We start from the raw sequence: 18472 nt of genomic DNA, 5'->3' as shown, positions 1-18472 counted from the left end.
GAGGGAGTTCACCCAAAGAGTCCTACACTAGTGGGGTGGGAAGGGAAAAGGGCCTTCTCCTCCAGAGGCAGGCCAATTTAGCAATGGCAAAGAGCAGGAAAAGAGTCTTTCCCAATACTTAGAAATGCTTCTGAATGTTAATAGAAACTGATTTTTAAATGATCTTAAATAGAAACTAAGTTTTAAAATGTACTGAATTTATATTACCTTAGTGTACAAAATTTAGTTTCTTTGGTTCCTTCTGAGGCTATTTTATCTTGCTAATGTTCTCCCTTTGGAAATCCATTACGGTATAAGAAACACCAAGATATTAATGAGGATATTAATAACCACATTTGTATTGTAGTTTATACAGTGACTTTGGGCTTAGTATTGCATTTGATTCTATCCCTAAGTGTGTGAGGTGGGATTAGAATTCTCGTCTTGCAGATGAGGAAGTGGGGACTCAGAGATGTTGTTCGGGTTGATGGAGACCTAACCTGGGCTCCAGGATTCAGGCTTCAAGCCCCGCTCTGCTCCCCTCCCCTTCTCCCACAGTGAGCTCCACAACATCATCTGATCCAGGGATTTCTAGGCCCACAGGAGAAAAGGGCAAGTGAAACTGCTTCCTATTCCAAGTCTAGCCCAGCTCGGAGCAGCTGAGCCCACACAGACCCAGTTTAGAGGGTTCAAACCCTTATATTTATATTGAGCTTTAGACTTTTCTTATCTTATGTCTCATTTATTTCTCCACCATATGAGGAAGATATGTTTCCTTTAATTTGGCAGAAAAATAAAGTTAGGAATCAGTGGGAAATGGGACTTCATTGCATGTCCTAATACCTTCTCTCAGGTTCTCTCTGCCATACCTCTGTAGCATTCCTTACCCTCAGGCTACCCCAGGACCACCCCCAAGGCCCAGCACAGTGTTGGGTTCTTGGGTGCTGGCCTGAGTGACTGAAAGCCATTCATCTTTCCCTCCAGCTCCACATAAGCAGTCTGGCCAGGCCTGCAGAGAGGAGCCTCTGCTGTCTGTCATCCAAAGACACTGATGGAAATAGCCTTCTTATCTCTGTAATCAACATGGTCATTGAAACCTTCAAACTCAGTAGAAACTTCTAGAAAAAAAGATATATTTACTGAGAAAGAGGAATGGGGAAATAAGAGAAGAATTGGAGAGGAGAAATAGAAGAGAAGGAATACGTACAGAGAACAGGTGGGGGCAGTGCCCAGGGTGAGAAATTGAATGGAAACTTGCAGGGTCCAAGGACTCCCCACTAGGTCCACTCTTTCCAACTCTGGAGACCTCTCTCATGTTCCCTATGCCTAAGAATAACTCCTGAGTTGGGCCATAAGGAGTCTGATTTGCTTTTGACCCCATTTAACATCCTCAAGATGCTGTGGCCTCCACAGCCATCCATCTGTACTTCCAGACCATAGATACTAATCAGTGTCCCCTCCAACTTCAGGGCTGCAATAATTGGCTCTTTGCTTAGAGTAAAGTACTCTAGGAGATTCCGGAACTCGTGGGAATGTTGCTCTGATGCTAATGGCTACTGTGCAAAATTTCAATTTTAAGAGAACATTAAGGTTTTATAAAAATTGGGCTGAACAAGAAAGATACATCTTCTTGGGAAGAACTTGAAGAAGGTGCCTGGTAACCTGAGTCAACTGCTGCACAGGTCAAAGGCATCTGCACTTGGTTCCACAGATGCTCCTGGAGTTTGCAGAAGAACACTCACTACCGTGCTTTGGTGTCACTCCTGCTGTGATGGCCACTTAATTATTGGGAACAAACCCAAGGTAGGAGAGCTGGAATGTCATGACTAAAAGATGAGGGTCACATCCCATTCACCTCCAGCACAGGCATTACTGTCATCCTCAAAATGCCCTATCAGGCACTAACTTAGGTGGTCTAAGTACTGCACAAAGTCGGTAGCAGCTGATAGTCTAGCATGGGCAATAATAACTAAATCTCTGCAAAAGGTCTTTGGAGTTGCTCCTGTATGACCTGACATTTGCTTTGTGGATTATAAGAGAAGACTCTGTCCTAATTCTCAACCCAGAATGCTCTTCCTTCCCTGTTGTAACTAGCAAACTCCTGGTCACCCCTCAAGATGCAGCCAAAATGTCACCTTTTCTAGAAGTCTTCCCTAAGTTCTCCTCCCTCCCACCTCCATCCCCAGGCAGAGTTATTTCCCATTCTGAGCTCCCAGAAAAATGGGGTTTTCTCTTTGGAGGCATGGTATTTTGTTTAGAAGTCTGTCTCCAACAGGAGAGAGTGAGCTTTAGAGGGTAGGGCCATGTGTCATTCAGCTTTCTCAGCTGAGTTTCAACCACAGCCATGCATATGGACTGCACAGTCAATAAAGGCCAATGAATAGAGGAATTAATAGACGAAATTTATTCAACAAAGATCAGAATGCATGCAGTCAAAGAGGATGGTGCCTCAAGCACAGTGGAATTTGAAAAGGAAATTAGAAAGCTGCGTTGTGTAAGCACTATCATTTTATTACTTATAAAATGAGTTTTCTACTCTTAACAGGCAAAGCTAACTTGGAATTGTGTATGGCTCTTTTCAGTGCTCTTATAATTAGGCTCTCAATTATTCTTTAAAACCTTGGGCACATGAACTTCACTCTGTAATTCTTTCATACACAGTGCACTCTGGGCTCTCTGCCTTGAGGTCATCTACTTAGAGATTTACCCCTGACAGGTTTTTAGGCCAGAAGGCATCTCTTCACCATAAATTACTATCTGATCAGGATGCATTTTAATCTAGCCTAAGATGGAAGTAATTAGGAGAGCTAATCTGGTATCATATAAAATTAACAATTAAAATTAAAATTAACATTTTAATCTAGCCTAAGATGGAGGTAATTAGGAGAGCTAATCTGCTATCATATAAAATTAACAATTGAGATAGGGCATGCTGGCTGGGTGCGGCAGCTCACATCTGTAATCCCAGCACTTTGGAGGCTGAGGTGGGCGGATCACTTGAGGCCAAGATTTCGAGACCAGCCTGGCCAACATTGTGAAATCCTGTCTCTACTAAAAATACAAAAAGTTAGCCAGGTATGGTGGCGCATGCCTGTAATCCCTGCTACTCAAGAGGCTGAGGCACAAGAATCACTTGAACTCAGGAGACGGAGGTTGCAGTGAGCGGAGATTGCGCCACTGCACTCCAGCCTGGGAGACAAAGTGAAACTCTGTCTCAAAACAAAAACAAAGAAGATAGGGCATGCCAAGACCCATTGCCTAAAGGTTTTGAAATGTCTGTGTCTCATCTTCCTTCCACTGGGTAGATCATTGAGCACATAGGGGCCAGATGGCCTTGAAACCCCAGGATTCATGCACCACAGACTACAACCCTCTGAGGAAACCAAGAGAAAATCTTCGGAGTTTAAAATCTGAAGTATTTACAGTCACATTCTCAGCATTGCATCCCTGGTTTTCTTCAAAGGGCAAAGACAGAGGTATGCACTTAAGAGAAATGAAAAGTTTACAGGGAGGTTTGTGTAGAACCCTATTTCTGAGCTTGGCGGCAGGGAGGTATATGAGCATGTACAAGTGTGTATGTGCAGGTGCATCTGGGGACATGTCAGTGTATGCTTTAGACATCACCCCTGTATCTCTGTTCTATAACACCATGACATCAGAAGGACCCACATTCAGTCCCCAGAATGATGCAGATATAGAAGGGCCTTACAAAGTCACTGGGAATCATAAAGGGGCAAACATTTTCCTCATTGTTAGTATATTATTTATTGAGTGTCCATTTTATGCCACGTGCCCTGCTAGGCATTGAGGATGCCAAGACATTTTCCCATCTAGCACCTCTACCCCATCCCCTTACTGGCCCCATCTTGGCCCCTGTAGAGTAGGAGGGAGAAAAAAACAAGGAGTAGGAGAGGCCTCCCTGTCTGCCTTCCTTCCTTTTTTCCTTCCTTCCTTCCCTTGATCCTTCCCTTCCTTTCTCCCTCCCTGCATCCTCCTTCCCTCCTTTGTTTCTAGCATGGATGAAATATCTCTTTGATCTTCCCTGGCCATGGCTGGTACTTCCCTCTTGGGTATCTTTGTTACCTTGCATGTAACCCTCCTGGTCCCCTGGGACCGCAGTCCTCATGGCTCCAAAGGGGCCTCTCCTTCAGCTGGTCACTTATGGTCCTCCTTCAGCCTCTATCTCTAGTTGCACCTCCACCTTTTTCTGCCAAGGTCTTTTTGAAGAAGCCCATGTGGACAGAGTCCCCTTAAAAATTGCTGGGCACAGTGACTACTTGGGAGGCTGAAGCAGAAGAAGTGCTTGAGCCCAGGAGTTCAAGGCTACAATGTGCCATGATCACACCTGTGAATAACCACTGCACTCTAGCCTGGGCAACATAGCAAGACCCTCACCTCTAAATTTTTTTTAAAATTCTAGGTGGTTATTCTTTTCTTTTTTTTTTTTTTTTTTTTTTTTTGAGACGGAGTCTCGCGCTGTCACCCAGGCTGGAGTGCTGTGGCCGGATCTCAGCTCACTGCAAGCTCCGCCTCCCGGGTTCACGCCATTCTCCTGCCTCAGCCTCCCGAGTAGCTGGGACTACAGGCGCCGCCACCTCGCCCGGCTAGTTTTTTGTAGTTTTTAGTAGAGACGGGGTTTCACCGTGTTAGTCAGGATGGTCTCAATCTCCTGACCTCGTGATCCGCCCGTCTCGGCCTCCCAAAGTGCTAGGATTACAGGCTTGAGCCACCACGCCCGGCCCTTTTCTTTTTTTTTTTAGGTGGAGTCTCTGTTGCCCGGATAGAGTGCAGTGGCGTGATCTTGACTCACTCGACTCACCGCAACCTCTGCCTCCCAGGTTCAAGCAATTCTCCTGCCTCCTGAGTAGCTGGGATTACAGGCACCCGCCACCACACCTGGCTAATTTTTGTATTTTTAGTAGAAACAGCGTTTCACCATGTTGGCCAGGCTGGTCTCGAACTCCTGACCTCAAGTTATCTGACTGCCTCAGCCTCCCAAAGTGCTGGGATTACAGATGTGAGCCACTGTGTCTGATCCTAGGTGGTTATTCTTCTTGCAGGTTCCACATCTGGTACCCGCATGCCATGTGCCATACTGGACCCTGTGATCACTGCCCAGATCTCCCCTTAGGAATGAAGGACACATTCCCCCAGATGCTGTTGCTCAAGGTCACAGCCTTTCCCCAAGCTCAGCCAGAAACAATGATCGATCTATGGCAGGGGTAGAAAGGTCCCTTGGCTCTGTCTTGGGACAACTCTGAAGGGCCATCCCAGCTTCAGATCTGGGCAGTGGGGGTTCACTTCTTTCTACGATCCTGCTTCTTCTCTTTTCCTCCTCTGGGTGCTATCCCAAGAGCACTCTCTAAAAAACCTTCCTCACACTAATCTTCCCCCTCAGAGTCATCTTCCAGGAAACTCAACCTGCCACACACTCCCTTGCCATGATATAGGCAAGAGGGAGTGACTTCCAAATGGAAACATCCTCTACAATAGGCGTCTTCAGCCAGCTGTTCACCAGTAGGCAGTCTCCTGTGTTCCACAAGCTCCAGGGACACACATCAAGCTCTGTGTGTAGTCTCAGGTAAGCCCTAGTCACTGGACTTAAGAGACAGGAGCAAGGCATGTCCTCTCTCCATGGTATGGGGAGGAAAACTGATCACAATGTTGACAACTCAATCCTAGAACTCCAACTTCGAGTCTTCTTCTGTATCAATCCATGCACTCCCTTGAGGTGGACAGTGGCTGGAGAAGGCATGCAAAATCATTTTCAAGGAGCTCTTTCTTGTGTTCTACATTTTGGAAGTGGGAGTAGTTGGCATTGATTGTCTTGGGAACTCAGCTTAAACTGAAGTAGGAAGAGGCCATTTTAACATTTTGCTACAGGCCAAAGCAATGCCACAGGATAGGGAGGGTGTCTCTGACTATGCCCCCACTGGCCCTGTCCTCTATGCTTGTCTTAGCCAGGTGCCAGAGAAAATTGGATGCTTCGGGCCCAATGTCATCATTTTTAGCGATATAGCACCTTCATTTCTACTCATGCCTTTTTCTAAGGTGGGGCTGGCATGTGCTTCTTATCGGCCATTCCTTCCACACGGGTGTTATTTTATCACCTCAGAGGTCCCATTCATTAGCCCGGCAGCTGGGCCAGTCCAGGCTAGGCTTCTCCGGGTCCTAGCAGTGGACATGGCTGGGACTCCAGATTTTCTGGTTGTTCACCACCACCAAATTCTTACCACTCCTATTGTTTAGGCTATAAGATTTTGCTCTCGAGTTTCACATTAAACAATTTTAAGAGCATATCAATTGTATATATTTACCAATTTAAAAATTGGGGGAGGAAAAGGAATTACCATGTCAAAAGATACCTGATTTTGGAAGCCTTAAAAAGTGTGTATTCAAAATCTTGGAAATGCAGTGTGTACCCAACTGAACTATGTTGTCTTGGAGAGAAGAAAACCACCAGTGCTCTCTTCCACAGACTAATGTCTTATGCTGTGGCTGGAGGCAGCAGAGCACATTGGCCCTGGACCAATGACTCCTTCACCATTGGTTGAATGACAGTTGTAAACGCACAAGCCCCTTCATAGGCAAAACTTCATCCCTAAGCCTAGGAATGGAAGATGTTAGTCTCCAAGTCATCAATATATAGGTGTGAGGAATGGAGAAGCTGGGGTTCTTTAAAACTGCATCCTTCATACCAGTAAGTACTTAGGAATTCAAGTGGAAAAAAAGGTTTGACTCTTGCCTCAAAAAAAAAAAAAAAAAAAAAAAAATCACAGAACTCTTTTTGAAAGATGACAAATTCTAGATTTGTGGAGTCAGAAGTCACAACATTTAAAAGAAGATACAGCACATGTCTGTGTGGAATATCTCACAACATTGGCCTAAAGCCAAACACAGGGGGCAGAGTTTTCTGGACCTGGAGTTCAGTGACAGGGAGTGTGAGGATAGATTTTGTAAAGTCACAAAAGGGGCTGGTTTCGTTTGGAAGGAGTAACATGCAAGTGCGAGGGAAGGAGTGACTCAGGCAAGGCTTTTCATAGAGGAGGAGCCTCTGCCAGCTTGTCCTCTCTCCCATCTCTGCTCCCTACCTCCCCTGCTCTCTCTACCCCCAAACTAACGAAATAGACAGACAAGGGTCAGTTGGGTATTACGTGAGATAACGCATGTGGCAGGACAGAGGCCAGTGTACTTGCAAGGCCTCTCTTGCCTCACCCTGGTCCCAACTCCAACATGTGACAATGCATTGGAAGTTGTAAGGTACTAATGAGAAAGCCCATCCTTCCAAGAGCTCTTCCTGTTAGATCCCACTCATTCCAACCTAATTTCCAACCGCATCCTGGAACATACTGTTACTTCGATGGGACTACTGAGGCCATCTTTCTTCCACCAGCCCACTGCATCCCAGGTGCTTGCTCTCTGCCAGGTTTGTAAGTTCATACTTTATTCTATCCCATCCTCCTGAGGGCACACCCTACAAAGAAGAGAGGAAGCAAGAGAACCAGATTTGTCCCTTGTCAAAACAAATAGGTGTTTCACTGGTGCCACAGCTTTTGTTCCCAAACCACCCAATCCAGAGCTGTGGGGCAGGTAGGGAGATTTGCTGGGAGGTGGGCAGTTTGCTCCTATTTTAAGCAGCTTGGAAGCTTTGCTTACTGGTGTCCTCTGCTGCCCTCTGTGGCCAAAACATCAGTGTCTCTAAAGACACCCCTCTAAATCCGGGGACCCAGCTCCCCATCCCCCACTCCCTCCCCCAGTATTACCTTTCAAAGTTTTTCTCCTTTAGTTCTCTACAGGCTCTAAAAAGTAAAATTGGATGTACCCTAGCCACAGCCTGCATCTGGTTTACACGCTCAGCTCCTTCCTGCAAAGGTTATTGAGCTGAGTCCTGGAAGAAATCTTAGGCCACCCAGCTCTGCTCTAAGCAAGAGCTTTTGAGAATTTATATACAGTTTTTGGTGAATCTCAGACACTGCCAAAATCCCAGACTTGGCAAGGCACAGTGGCTCACGCGTATAATCCCAGCACTTTGGGAAGCCGAGATGGGTGGATCACATGAGGCCAGGAATTCGAGACCAGGCTGGCCAACATGGCAAAACTCCATCTCTACTAAAAATACAAAAATTAGCTGGGTGTGGTGGTGCACATCTATAGTCCTAGCTACTTGGGAGGCTGAGGCACGAGAATAGCTTGAACCCGGGAGGTGGAGGTTACAGCGAGCCGAGATTGTGCCACTGTAATCTAGCCTGGGCAACAGAGTGAGACTGTCTAAAGAAAAAAAAAAAAATCCCAGACTCAGTGCCAGCTGTTTGTCTTAGCTTGGGGAACTTTCACTTACAGGGTACAGCCAAGAGGAAGGAGCTATATAATATGGTTGATGAAATTTCCAACCTTTAAGTTCAGGGGTGTGCAGGTTTGTTACATAGGTAAACGTGTGCCATGGTGGTCTGCTGCACAGATCATCCCATCACCCGGGTATTAAGCCCAGCATCCATTAGCTATTCTTCCTGATGTTCTCCCTCCTCCCACCCCTCACCCTCTGACAGGCCCCGTGGTGTGTTGTTCCCAAGTGTCCATGTCTTCTTAGGTTGATGTGGTCTTGAGTGACCCCTCCTTGCCTTTCCTTTTTAAAAACAAGATCTAAAAAGCTATGTTCTCTATGCATTGGAGGTGTTGCCTTAATCTGTCAAGCACAGTCCAGGATGAAGATGCTGTTGTGGTGAACTGCTGTAGGCACCTGGAAGCCACCAAGGTGCCCTTTTCCCGCAGCCTAGTCCCAAGTAAGGGAAATAAGCTTATGGTTAAGGGAGAACTGTCTACCAATTTGAATTCATTAAAATACATAAATGTGTCCACTAGAAATGGCTGGCTGGAGAAGCCCAGTACGAAATCACCCTATTCCTGAAACCCACCAGCCCCATGAAATAGTTCACTAGAGAGCGATTTGCAATCTTTGAATTCGTTGTCTATCAACCCGTATAGGTGCTCCATGGCCCCGAGATCTGAGAAAATGACAAAATACGTCTACTTCCCGGCCGGGCACAGTGACTCACGCCTGTAATCCCAATACTTTGGAAGGCCAAGGCGAGCAGATCACTTGAGGTCAGGAGTTTGAGACTAGCCTGGCCAACATGGTAAAACTCTCGTTTCTACTAAAAATACAAAAATTAGCTGGGGGTGATGGTGGGCGCCTTTAATTCCAGCTACTCTGGAGGCTGAGCTACAAGAATCGCGGGAGGCAGAGGTTGCAGTTAGTCGAGATCCGGCTACTGCACTCCAGCCTGGGCGACAGAGAGACAGAGTGAGACTCAGTCTCAAAAAAAAAAAAAAAAAAAGTACTTCCTAATTCTTCGTCCGTTTTCCCCTGTCCCCACTTTGCCTTCTCCAGGTTCCTGAAAAGTATCTCCCCCAACCCTTTCTGTGTACACGGGGAAAATATGCGTTCATTTTTGTTGGGCCACTGAAACCTACCCTTCTCTTCAAATCGTTTACATAGATTGTTCTAGCATAAAATGTGGCAAGAGGTTAAAGGGAGAGATATAGACCAGTTCTTTGGCCCTCGCTTTCCCTTCAAGTTACACCTGTGAAACTCATGCGTCCTTCCACAGGCTTCAAAACCTAAGGGCGTCCCCTGTCCTCTCCCCAGATGTCCCTTCCCCATCGCCAGTAGCGAGTGGGAGACAGCTCAGCGCGGCGGAGGGGGGCCCGGAGATTGAAGGCAGCGTCAAAAGCGCTGCTAGAAAATCCCAGAGCGCTAACCGTTGCCTGCGTAAGCCCTTAAATCTACGAATTTCCAACACCTGTAGCCTTTGCGTTCCCCAGTGCTTCAATCGACCCTGGGCAGGCCTGAGATGCAGTGACTTGAGGGCACATGGCCAACCTGTCACTCCAAGATCACACTGGGGAACCAGACTGACTTCTCCAATTCTGAACTCGCCCCGGCCCGCGCAGGAGCGGCGGGGTGCCGAGAGCAGGGACAGAAGATCGGGCGGCTCAAAGGGCCTCCTCGCCCGCATCCCCGTCAAAACCAAACCGCCTGGCACAAGCCCGTAAGCAACCACTGTACTGGGAGGGGGAAGGAACGGCAGGCGCAGCCCTAGATCAATTTCCTTGCGCTGTTTCTCCCAGACAGTCAATTCAGCTGCGTCCCACCGAAAAGAGCGCATCGCCCACGCCCGAAACGCAGCCGCTGGGGCCAGAGAAATCATCCCCACCTGGCCCGAGGGCCACGTCACGGGGCCAGGGACGCGGGAGCGCAGCAGCGTGAAGGGGCTCCCCGCCGGCCAGGCGCTGCCCGCGGTCCTGCCCTCGTTCCAAGGGCACAGCGCCGGTAGGAGGACAACGACGCTGTGGCGGAACTGCCGCCCCGCAGCAATCCCGGAGCCCGGCTCCCGGCCGCCCCTCAGCCCCGTGCAGGCCGTCTCCCTGACGCGGAGTCCCACCCCACTACCCGCCGCCCAGACGACCTCATAAACAAGTCCTGGAAGTGCGGAGGCAGGAGGCGGGGCGCAGCGCGGGGGCAGGGGGCGGGCCGGGGTCAGGGCAGAGGCTGCGGCCGCGCCTCCCCATTGGCCGGGACGCAGAGAGCTGCCCGGAGCGCGGCGCGGGCGGGGCCTGCCGGCGCGTGCCCGCCCCCACCCCTGCGCCGGTGCCCGCCCCCCGCCCTCCGCGCCCGCCCAGTGCCCTCCCCGAGCCGGCCGACGGAGTTTTTAAAGTGGGCTGGCGGCCGCGGGAGCCTTACACTCGCGAGCGGCCCGCCACACAGCTCCGGCGTCCGCCGCGCTCCCGCCCCAGCGCTACTGAGGCGGCCGTACAATCCTCGGCAGTGTCCTGAGACTGTATGGTCAGCTCAGCCCGGCCTCCGACTCCTTCCGACTCCCAGCATTCCAGCCACTTTTTTTTTTTCCTTGAAAACTCAGAAAAGTGACTCCTTTTCCAGGGAAAAAGGAACTTGGGTTCCCTTCTCGCCGTCCTCTTTTCGGGTCTGACAGCCTCCACCCACTCCTTCCCCGGACCCCGCCTCCGCTCGCAGGTTCCTCCTCGTCACCTTTCTCCACCCCCACCCCCGCACCTAGCCCGCAGCGCGCCACCTTCCACCTGACTGCGCGGGGCGCTCGGGACCTGCGCGCACCTCGGACCTTCACCACCCGCCCGGGCCGCCGGGAGCGGACGAGGGCCACAGCTCCCTACCCGCCAGGAAGCCCAGGTGCTCGGCGTCTGAACGTCTCAAAGGGCCACAGCAACAATGACAGCTGACAAGGAGAAGAAAAGGTAAGCGGGCATTGGGGCCGGTCGGGGGCCGGTCCGAGGCCAGTGCCGGGCTGCGCTGGGCAGGCGTGACCGAGAGTGTTTGGGAGAAGAGTGCGGAGAGGTGTTCGGAACTCGAGGCTCGGTTTGGAGGGCTGTGAGGGGGAGAGCATGTGCCCGGTTTGGGGGCGCGGAGCAGCAGCTTTGCAGTGGAGACTTCTGTGGCTCGGAGGAGTCGGGGATCCGCGCGCGCAGCGAGGCCAGGAGGCCGAGGGAGATGGCCTGGAGGTCGGAGGTGCTTCCGCGGTGCCTTTGAAAATCTCCCAGCCACCCGGCACCAGATTACCGTGGCCACTGGCGCTTGGAAATGTTTGTGGGTGCATGTCCTCGACTTTCTCTGGTCTCTCATGTTGGGACAGCATCCACGTCTCTATTTTTCTCTGGATTCCCGGGATCCTTCCAAATGCGCTCCTACGCCCGCGCCGTGGCCCAAATAGGCAAGGGGGGCGGGAGGCGGAGAGCGGCTCAGGGACAGGATTCCACCGAAGAGCCAGGACCCTTCAGAGCGCCCCACTGCCCGGCTCCACACCCCACCGAAGGTTGGAGAACCCACTTCCCTCGTGGCGCACCTTAACTCTGGGGATAGTAGGTAGTGAGTGACCTGGATTGCCCTGCGGGGGCAGGTGGTTCGGTGTGTAGGGAGCGGACGGCAACACTGGACGTCCCTGGCAGGTCTGGGTGTCTGTCTCCTAAGAGGACAGGGAAGGGCAGCCACGATCTGCCCGCCTGGCCTCGCGAACCTCTCGGCACTGGGTGAGAGGCAACTTCGGCCAACTCTTGCTGCCCTCTCGCCCTCTCCCGGCCGCTCCCAGTCCAGCCGGGCCTGGCGCTACCCGAGCCAGGGTTCGAGCCCTCTGCGCGGCCGGGCAGAAGCAGGTAGGGCCTCATCTTCTGCATATGTGTGCGGCTCGCCGCCTGTCCCCTTTCTCCTCCTGTCTCCACCCCTGCGGCCCCAGTGGCCTGGAGCTTCCCGCCCTGCGCTCGGCCGAGGCTTGGCGAGGCTATGCTGCGGGAAGCTGGAATCCAACGCGCGGCCAGCTGAACCGCCTGAGCCGCGGGAAACCAGCGGCGGGGCGGTAGTGAAGAGGTGCGAGGATGAGGAGGACCGACCTGCGAAGGAAGGGAGGTGACTGGCCGGGAGGGCTCACTGCCGATGTTGTTTTGCTCTTGGTCCAACTTCCATTACGGGACTGGAGCCAGAAACCGTGTATCCTCCGGTCGAAAGCGGCGGTTCCCACCTCGGGGCACCGATAAGGATTTGATAAACGGGAGCGAATCGCGCGTGTCCTGGCTCGGCGCCCGGGCCCTTCATTGCGGGATCGCCAGGGTAGGGGATTGGGTCCTGCTCCCCTTTCCTGGCCGCACTTCCCCCTTTCGCGTCACCGTCGCGCCCTCACACCCAAGACAAGTGAGGGAGCCCTGAGACTGCAGCCGGCACATCCCCAGGGCCCTCGGAGCCGTCCTGGGATTCCGTGTCTTTTGAAGGCAGCAGAACAAGGAAAAGACTCTAAGATTCCAGTGGGTTTTGTGAAAACCAATCATAATGCTAATAACGACTGAACCATCGAAAAGCAAAATTATAGACAGCTCCTCTGCAGGCGCTCTCGGGTCCAGAGCCGGCGAGGGAACTTGTGTATTTTACAACTGCGATGCCTATCGGGAATGTGCCAATCGCCAAGGTGGGGCCTGATAGTAATCTTGACAAATGTGTGAAGTGTCAGCTCCTCCTGCGCGCCTTAGCGCCGGGTTTTGTGCAGTTTTGTACCGTATATACCGAGAAACTTGGGAGCAGGGGAAAAATTATTTCGACACACCCGGCTACAGTACCTGCTTCGTTAGCGGGCTGTTGGAGAGAGAGAAGGAGCGGGAATGGGAGCGGGAAGAACGCTGACTCCCAATTATTGGCGAGAGCGGCCGCTTTAAGAACCACTGTCGGGACTGCCTGCGAAACCCCTTGGAGGCCGCTGTGTGAGCTGCGGCTCCGGGCTGGTGGCCACGCCAGGGTGTCCGCCCTTTTCGACCTGCCTGGATTTTTGTGCTGCAGAATGGCAGGGCAAACAGCGTGTCCTTCACCATCTAGAGCCCCTTAAGGGGCTGTCCAATTCCTGTTGGACTAATCATTTTGAGACTCATTTACTTTTCGTGCCTGGGTCTGTTTGCTGGCTGCAGCTTCTTTAGGGACTAAGATGTAATTAAAATATGTGAACCAATGCACTGAAAGTTGGTGTTGTTATGTAAGTGGCTGCTGTAGCTTTCCTGAGTGCCTCACAAGGGCGATGTGACGGTGAGGGGGCTCTCGGCTGATGATTCTGCCCACTAGTTCTTACATTTTGTGTTTCTTTGGTTTAGCAGAGCAATTTCTTCCCCCAAATGCAATATGGGCAGAACATTTGGAATATTCCTTCTAACAATGGCCCCTCAATAAGTGGGCAGATGATTTTGTCCCAAAACGTTCACGCGTCGATAAATATGTTAATGTTTAATAATAAAGAGTTTGCTTTCTAATCGGTAGTTGGCTGGCTGGCCTCCATAGTACCAGTTTTGGTGGTAGTGGGCATTTGCGATGACATCACAAATGTCAGAAACAAGCCTGGTGGGTGGGAGTACTGCACTTTCACCTTTTTGTGCATGCATCTATCAGGAATGCCCAAGTCCTTTCACTGGGAAAAAATGTGGAAATTCTGGGGTGCATGGCGTTTGGGGAGTGGTTCAGGCAAATGTAAATGAGATCCTTGGATAATCAGGGATCAAAGTCCTGTCCCAAAGCCAGACCTAGGTCCAGACACCTCCCCAGAGTGCTTATACAGTAGTGCTCAGTACAGGTCTAGCATGGAAGGGGAATTGGGGACACCTGGATCAGAAGTTTTCAAGCTCTCTCCCCGTCCTTCTGACAGCTGGACTTAGTTGTTCCTCTCCTAAAATCAAATCAAACTCCATCATTGTTCCAACTCTGAAGGGAAAAAATATTGCTGGACAGTTTCTCTCAATTTAAACATATATTTTAAATAAATATTGCCTCAACACTTGATATGTTTCCATTGTATTACCAGTAGTGCAGGATGATACAGAATTGATGTAACACATTGTTGGCTTGAGTATTTAAGTTTTAATTCATACAGCTTTCATGAAGTTCAAAAGAATGCCATCATTTCAAGTTTTTTCAGTGGTGCTTATAGGGAGCCTAGAAATATTTTATAAGAGACCATGGAAACCATCTAGTTAGACTTTTCTCTTTCTGGATAAGGAGACTGATGCCCAGAGAGGTTAAAAGACTTTTCCAGTCATAAGGAAAATTAGTGCTGATAAAAGTCAGGGCTGGTAGTGGTGGCTCACGCCTGTAATCACAGTACTTTGGGAGGCCCAGGCGGCGGATCACCTGAGGTCAGGAGTTCAAGGCCAGCCTGGTCAACATGGTGAAACCCCGTCTCTATTAAAAACACAAAAAAATTAGCTGGGTGTGCTGGTGGATGCCTGTAATCCCAGCTACTCTGGAGGCTGGGGCAGGAGAATTGCTTGAACCCAGGAGGCGGAGGCTGCGGTGAGCTGAGATACCGCTGCACTCCAGCCTGGGCAACAGAGTGAAATTCTGTCTGAAAGAAAAAAAAAAAAAGTCAGAACCCTGGTTTATTACTTTCAATTAAGTATGTATGTTCCTATTGTTCACAGGAGAGTACCTCAGCCCAGAAATATCTCTAGATAGTGAGGATGATTTCCAAAGGATTGCCCTCCCCATCACAACTCTCAAACCATTGAACCTTATAGAAAGGAGATTTGCTTTTCTAGATGATTAACACCTTTAGGCTGCAGTAGAAGTGATTCTGTTTGCTTTTTGTGGGGAAAAAAAAAAAAAAGAAGAAGCAGAGTTGGAATTGATGCTGTTCCCAGTGTCTGTAAACTTTGGGAAGTATGAATTCATTGTTTTAGTTAGAAAAAATCTACTTATATAGGTAGACCTCATTAAACAAAACCAATGCAAGGACCACTCCCCAGTGGAGCAGATTGCTGTGGGAGGTAGAGAACATTCAAGCAGCTGCTAGATTGATTTTCGTACTGGGTGAGTTGGCATTTTCACTAGGAGTGAAAACCATGAGACTAAAACAGTTTAATTTACTTAGAATGTCCCTCTTTCTTTCTCTGCGCGTGTGTGCGCGTGCGGGAGGGGGGTGATTCTCAACTTTCTAGGAATTTATTAAGTGAAGTGTTTAGAAATGGAAGGAACCAATTAGATAATTCTCAGTGCTCCAGGATTTTAGGCTCATACATTTGAAAATACTTGCTGTCATTAATTGTCTTGAGATTTAGGCTTTTCTACTTTTCAGGAAATCTATCTAGTAGTTTTTTGGGGGTTTTGTTTTGTTTTCCCTGGTTCTGCCCTATGCCAACCTGCTAGTTTCCCTTTTCATTTTAGCCTGATGAATCTTCCCTTTTGCTTTCAGTACTGACCATCGCTGGTAGTTCATAACAGGTCTTTTACCAATATCGTCAAGTTAGCAATATTGGCTCCTGGGGCCCTAGTACTCTATACTTCCACCGCCCTCCCCACCAATACCATGCTGCCTGTTCACATGATGTACACCAGCTCTGATACTCTCCCTAAGATATAATCCATAAGACAACAAACTTGTATTGAACACCTACTCCTAATCTGGCTAAAATGCTGAAGAGAATACTAAGAAATAGGGGACATGGTCCTGGTTATCAAGTTGCTTAGTCTGATTAGGAAAAAAAAAAAAAAGATACAGGGAAGCTTAAGTGAAAATATAAGGGGTTGGGCACGGTGGCTCATGCCTGTAATCCCAGCACTTTGAGAGGCTGAGGCAGGCGGATCATGAGGTCAGGAGTTTGAGACCAGCCTGGCCAATATGGTGAAACCCCGTCTCTACTAAAAATATAAAAAATTAGCCAGGCATGGTGGCACGTGCCTGTAGTCCCAGCTACTCGAGAGGCTGAGGCAGGAGAATTGCCTGAACCCGGGAGGCAGAGGTTGTGGTGAGCCGATATCACACCACTGCACTCCAGCGTGGGTGACAGAGCAAGACGAAAGAAAGAGAGAGAGAGAGAGAAAGAAAGAACATAAAGAGCTGACAGCTTACATGCTTTTCTGTAGAAATCTATTATTTTGAAGCAAAAGATAAGCTCTGAGTAGCATTTCAGGTAATAACCACCCCCCCACACACACACATAAGCACACACGATTATTTAAGAGTATTATATGTATTTAGAGGTGGAGAAATTTGTTCCTAGGGTCCCTGGAACCACACAGGGTAGGTGCTGACCACCAGCTTAAAGACTGGCTCAGAAGGAAGGTCAAATGGGAGAAGGCAGTGTTTGGGGGATAACGAGAAGAAAGAAAATACACAGGGCTCCCTGTGATGTATTCCTTATCATGTACTTCGACACCATACACAGAAAGGCCCCTGAAATGGAATGTTTCCTGTTCTTTACACACTTGCTTTGGGTGGGGACATGGAGAGGGAGCTGGTAGGGGTCCACAGATGACAGGGGTAGTAATTTCTTTTCCCCCGAGAATATCAGTGGAGACAGCTATGACTCCAGGAAGGCCAAGAAGGCAGAGGGAGCTTCTTAACTAGGCTTTGTGAATGGGTTTCAGAGGCTGGCGTGTAAATCTCTGAAACTGTGTGCAAGGCATTATGTATAGAAGCAACTTGTTCTGAAGGAAGTCTGTTCAGCTCTCAATAGCCTTTCGAAGGTTCTAGGATAGGGAAAAGGCAAGCCCTTGCTCTTGGATGTCTGATTTGGTGACTGCCTTATGTTTCAGAATCTTTCTATTCAGATCCCAGACAGTTCTTGTGTTTCACTGCCATTGCCGCTCCCTGTGGCGGAGAACAGGGAGGAGGATGGTGTATCTAGTAAAGGTTCTGAGGTGCCGCCTAATCTTCCCTGTCCCTGGCTGGTTTGTCTGTCCACCTACATGTCTGCCCTCAGTCTTGGAAGGACGGGAAGCTGAGTGCCCTGCACAGGGTAAATACTAGTATGATTCATTTTGTTAATGCTTCTGAAAAATGACTGTGAAAACAAATTTATCCTCAAATATTCCATCATCCTCAAACAGTTATCTGGAGGACCTTCATGTACTAGGAATATATGTGTTCTTAATAGAAATTGTATTTTGCGGCTAGGCGCGGTGGCTCACACCTGTAATCCCGGCACTTTGGGAGGCCAGGGCGGGTGGATCATGAGGTCAGGAGATCGAGACCATCCTGGCTAACATGGTGAACTAAAAATACAAAAAATTAGCCGGGCGTGGTGGCGGGCACCTGTAGTCCCAGCTACTTGGGAGGCTGAAGCAGGAGAATGGCGTGAACCCGGGAGGCGGAGCTTGCAGTGAGCTGAGATCTGGCCACTGCACTCTAGCCTGGGCGACAGAGCGAAACTCTGTCTTAAAAAAAAAAAAAAAGAAAGAAATTGTATTTTGCATCAGGACAAAACAAAAAACTGACAGTCTTATTTGTGCCAGTGCCGTCCTCAGAACTTTATATAGATTAATAATCCTGTGAGATAAGCCCTGTTATTATCCCCACTTCATTGATGGGAAAGCTGAAGTCTAGAAAGGTTAACTGCCCAAGGTCATATAGGTAGCATGGGCAGAGCTGCATTCAATCTGAGTAAAGGAGGTCCCCAGAGTCCATACTCTCAATGGGTGTTCCATATATCCTTTCCTTACTGAAGATATCTATAAAGTATGTAATACCGCTTCTGACTCACAATAAGTGCTCTATAAGTGAGAACTGCCTTTGTTGTTTTCCTTATAATTATTATAATTACTTTTCTTTTTGTGATTTATCACTTGCATCAAACCTCACAAGCAGATAGGGATGGAAGATCTGAAAGGCCAACATGGAACTCCTGGAATTTCTTATTTTTCATGGGTTTTCCTAGACCCTGACAAGAGGTGGTTCTCTCCTGCCCCAAGAAGTTCAAAGCTTTCCACCTCCCACCCTTCGCTGGTGGCAAGACTTCAATAATTACTTCAGCCTTCGGACTCCATTGTGCAGGAGAACCTGTTAGAAGTTCTTCCTCTGTGCCTTCTGAAGAACCATCAAGATGCACAGGACTTCCTGTGGCTCTTTTGATCCTTTTGAAATTGCAAGCACAGGAAGGAAAGAATGGATAGGGGGATAAAGAATAGCTATGATTATTGTGATAATAGCATGTTGCATTTCTA

The 18472-nt window shown here is 49.2% G+C and overlaps 1 protein-coding gene across 1 annotated transcript in view; it reads left to right on the top strand.

Annotated features, from left to right (window-relative positions):
- The first annotated feature begins 10695 nt into the window (after window positions 1-10695).
- The window catches only part of EPAS1 (endothelial PAS domain protein 1), a 90510-nt gene continuing 82733 nt past the window's right edge, over window positions 10696-18472 (top strand). Inside the window, exon 1 of the mRNA XM_033175812.1 lies at window positions 10696-11250. Coding sequence (XP_033031703.1) covers window positions 11225-11250 — 26 coding nt within the window. The 5' untranslated portion in view covers window positions 10696-11224. The remainder of the gene's footprint in view (window positions 11251-18472) is intronic.

Source organism: Trachypithecus francoisi, unplaced genomic scaffold (genome assembly GCF_009764315.1).
Source record: "Trachypithecus francoisi isolate TF-2019V2 unplaced genomic scaffold, Tfra_2.0 Lachesis_group17, whole genome shotgun sequence".
In the NCBI taxonomy this organism is placed as follows: Eukaryota; Metazoa; Chordata; class Mammalia; order Primates; family Cercopithecidae; genus Trachypithecus; species Trachypithecus francoisi.
Note: the sequence above shows the minus strand (reverse complement) of the source record. Positions and strands in the feature narration are given on the sequence as shown.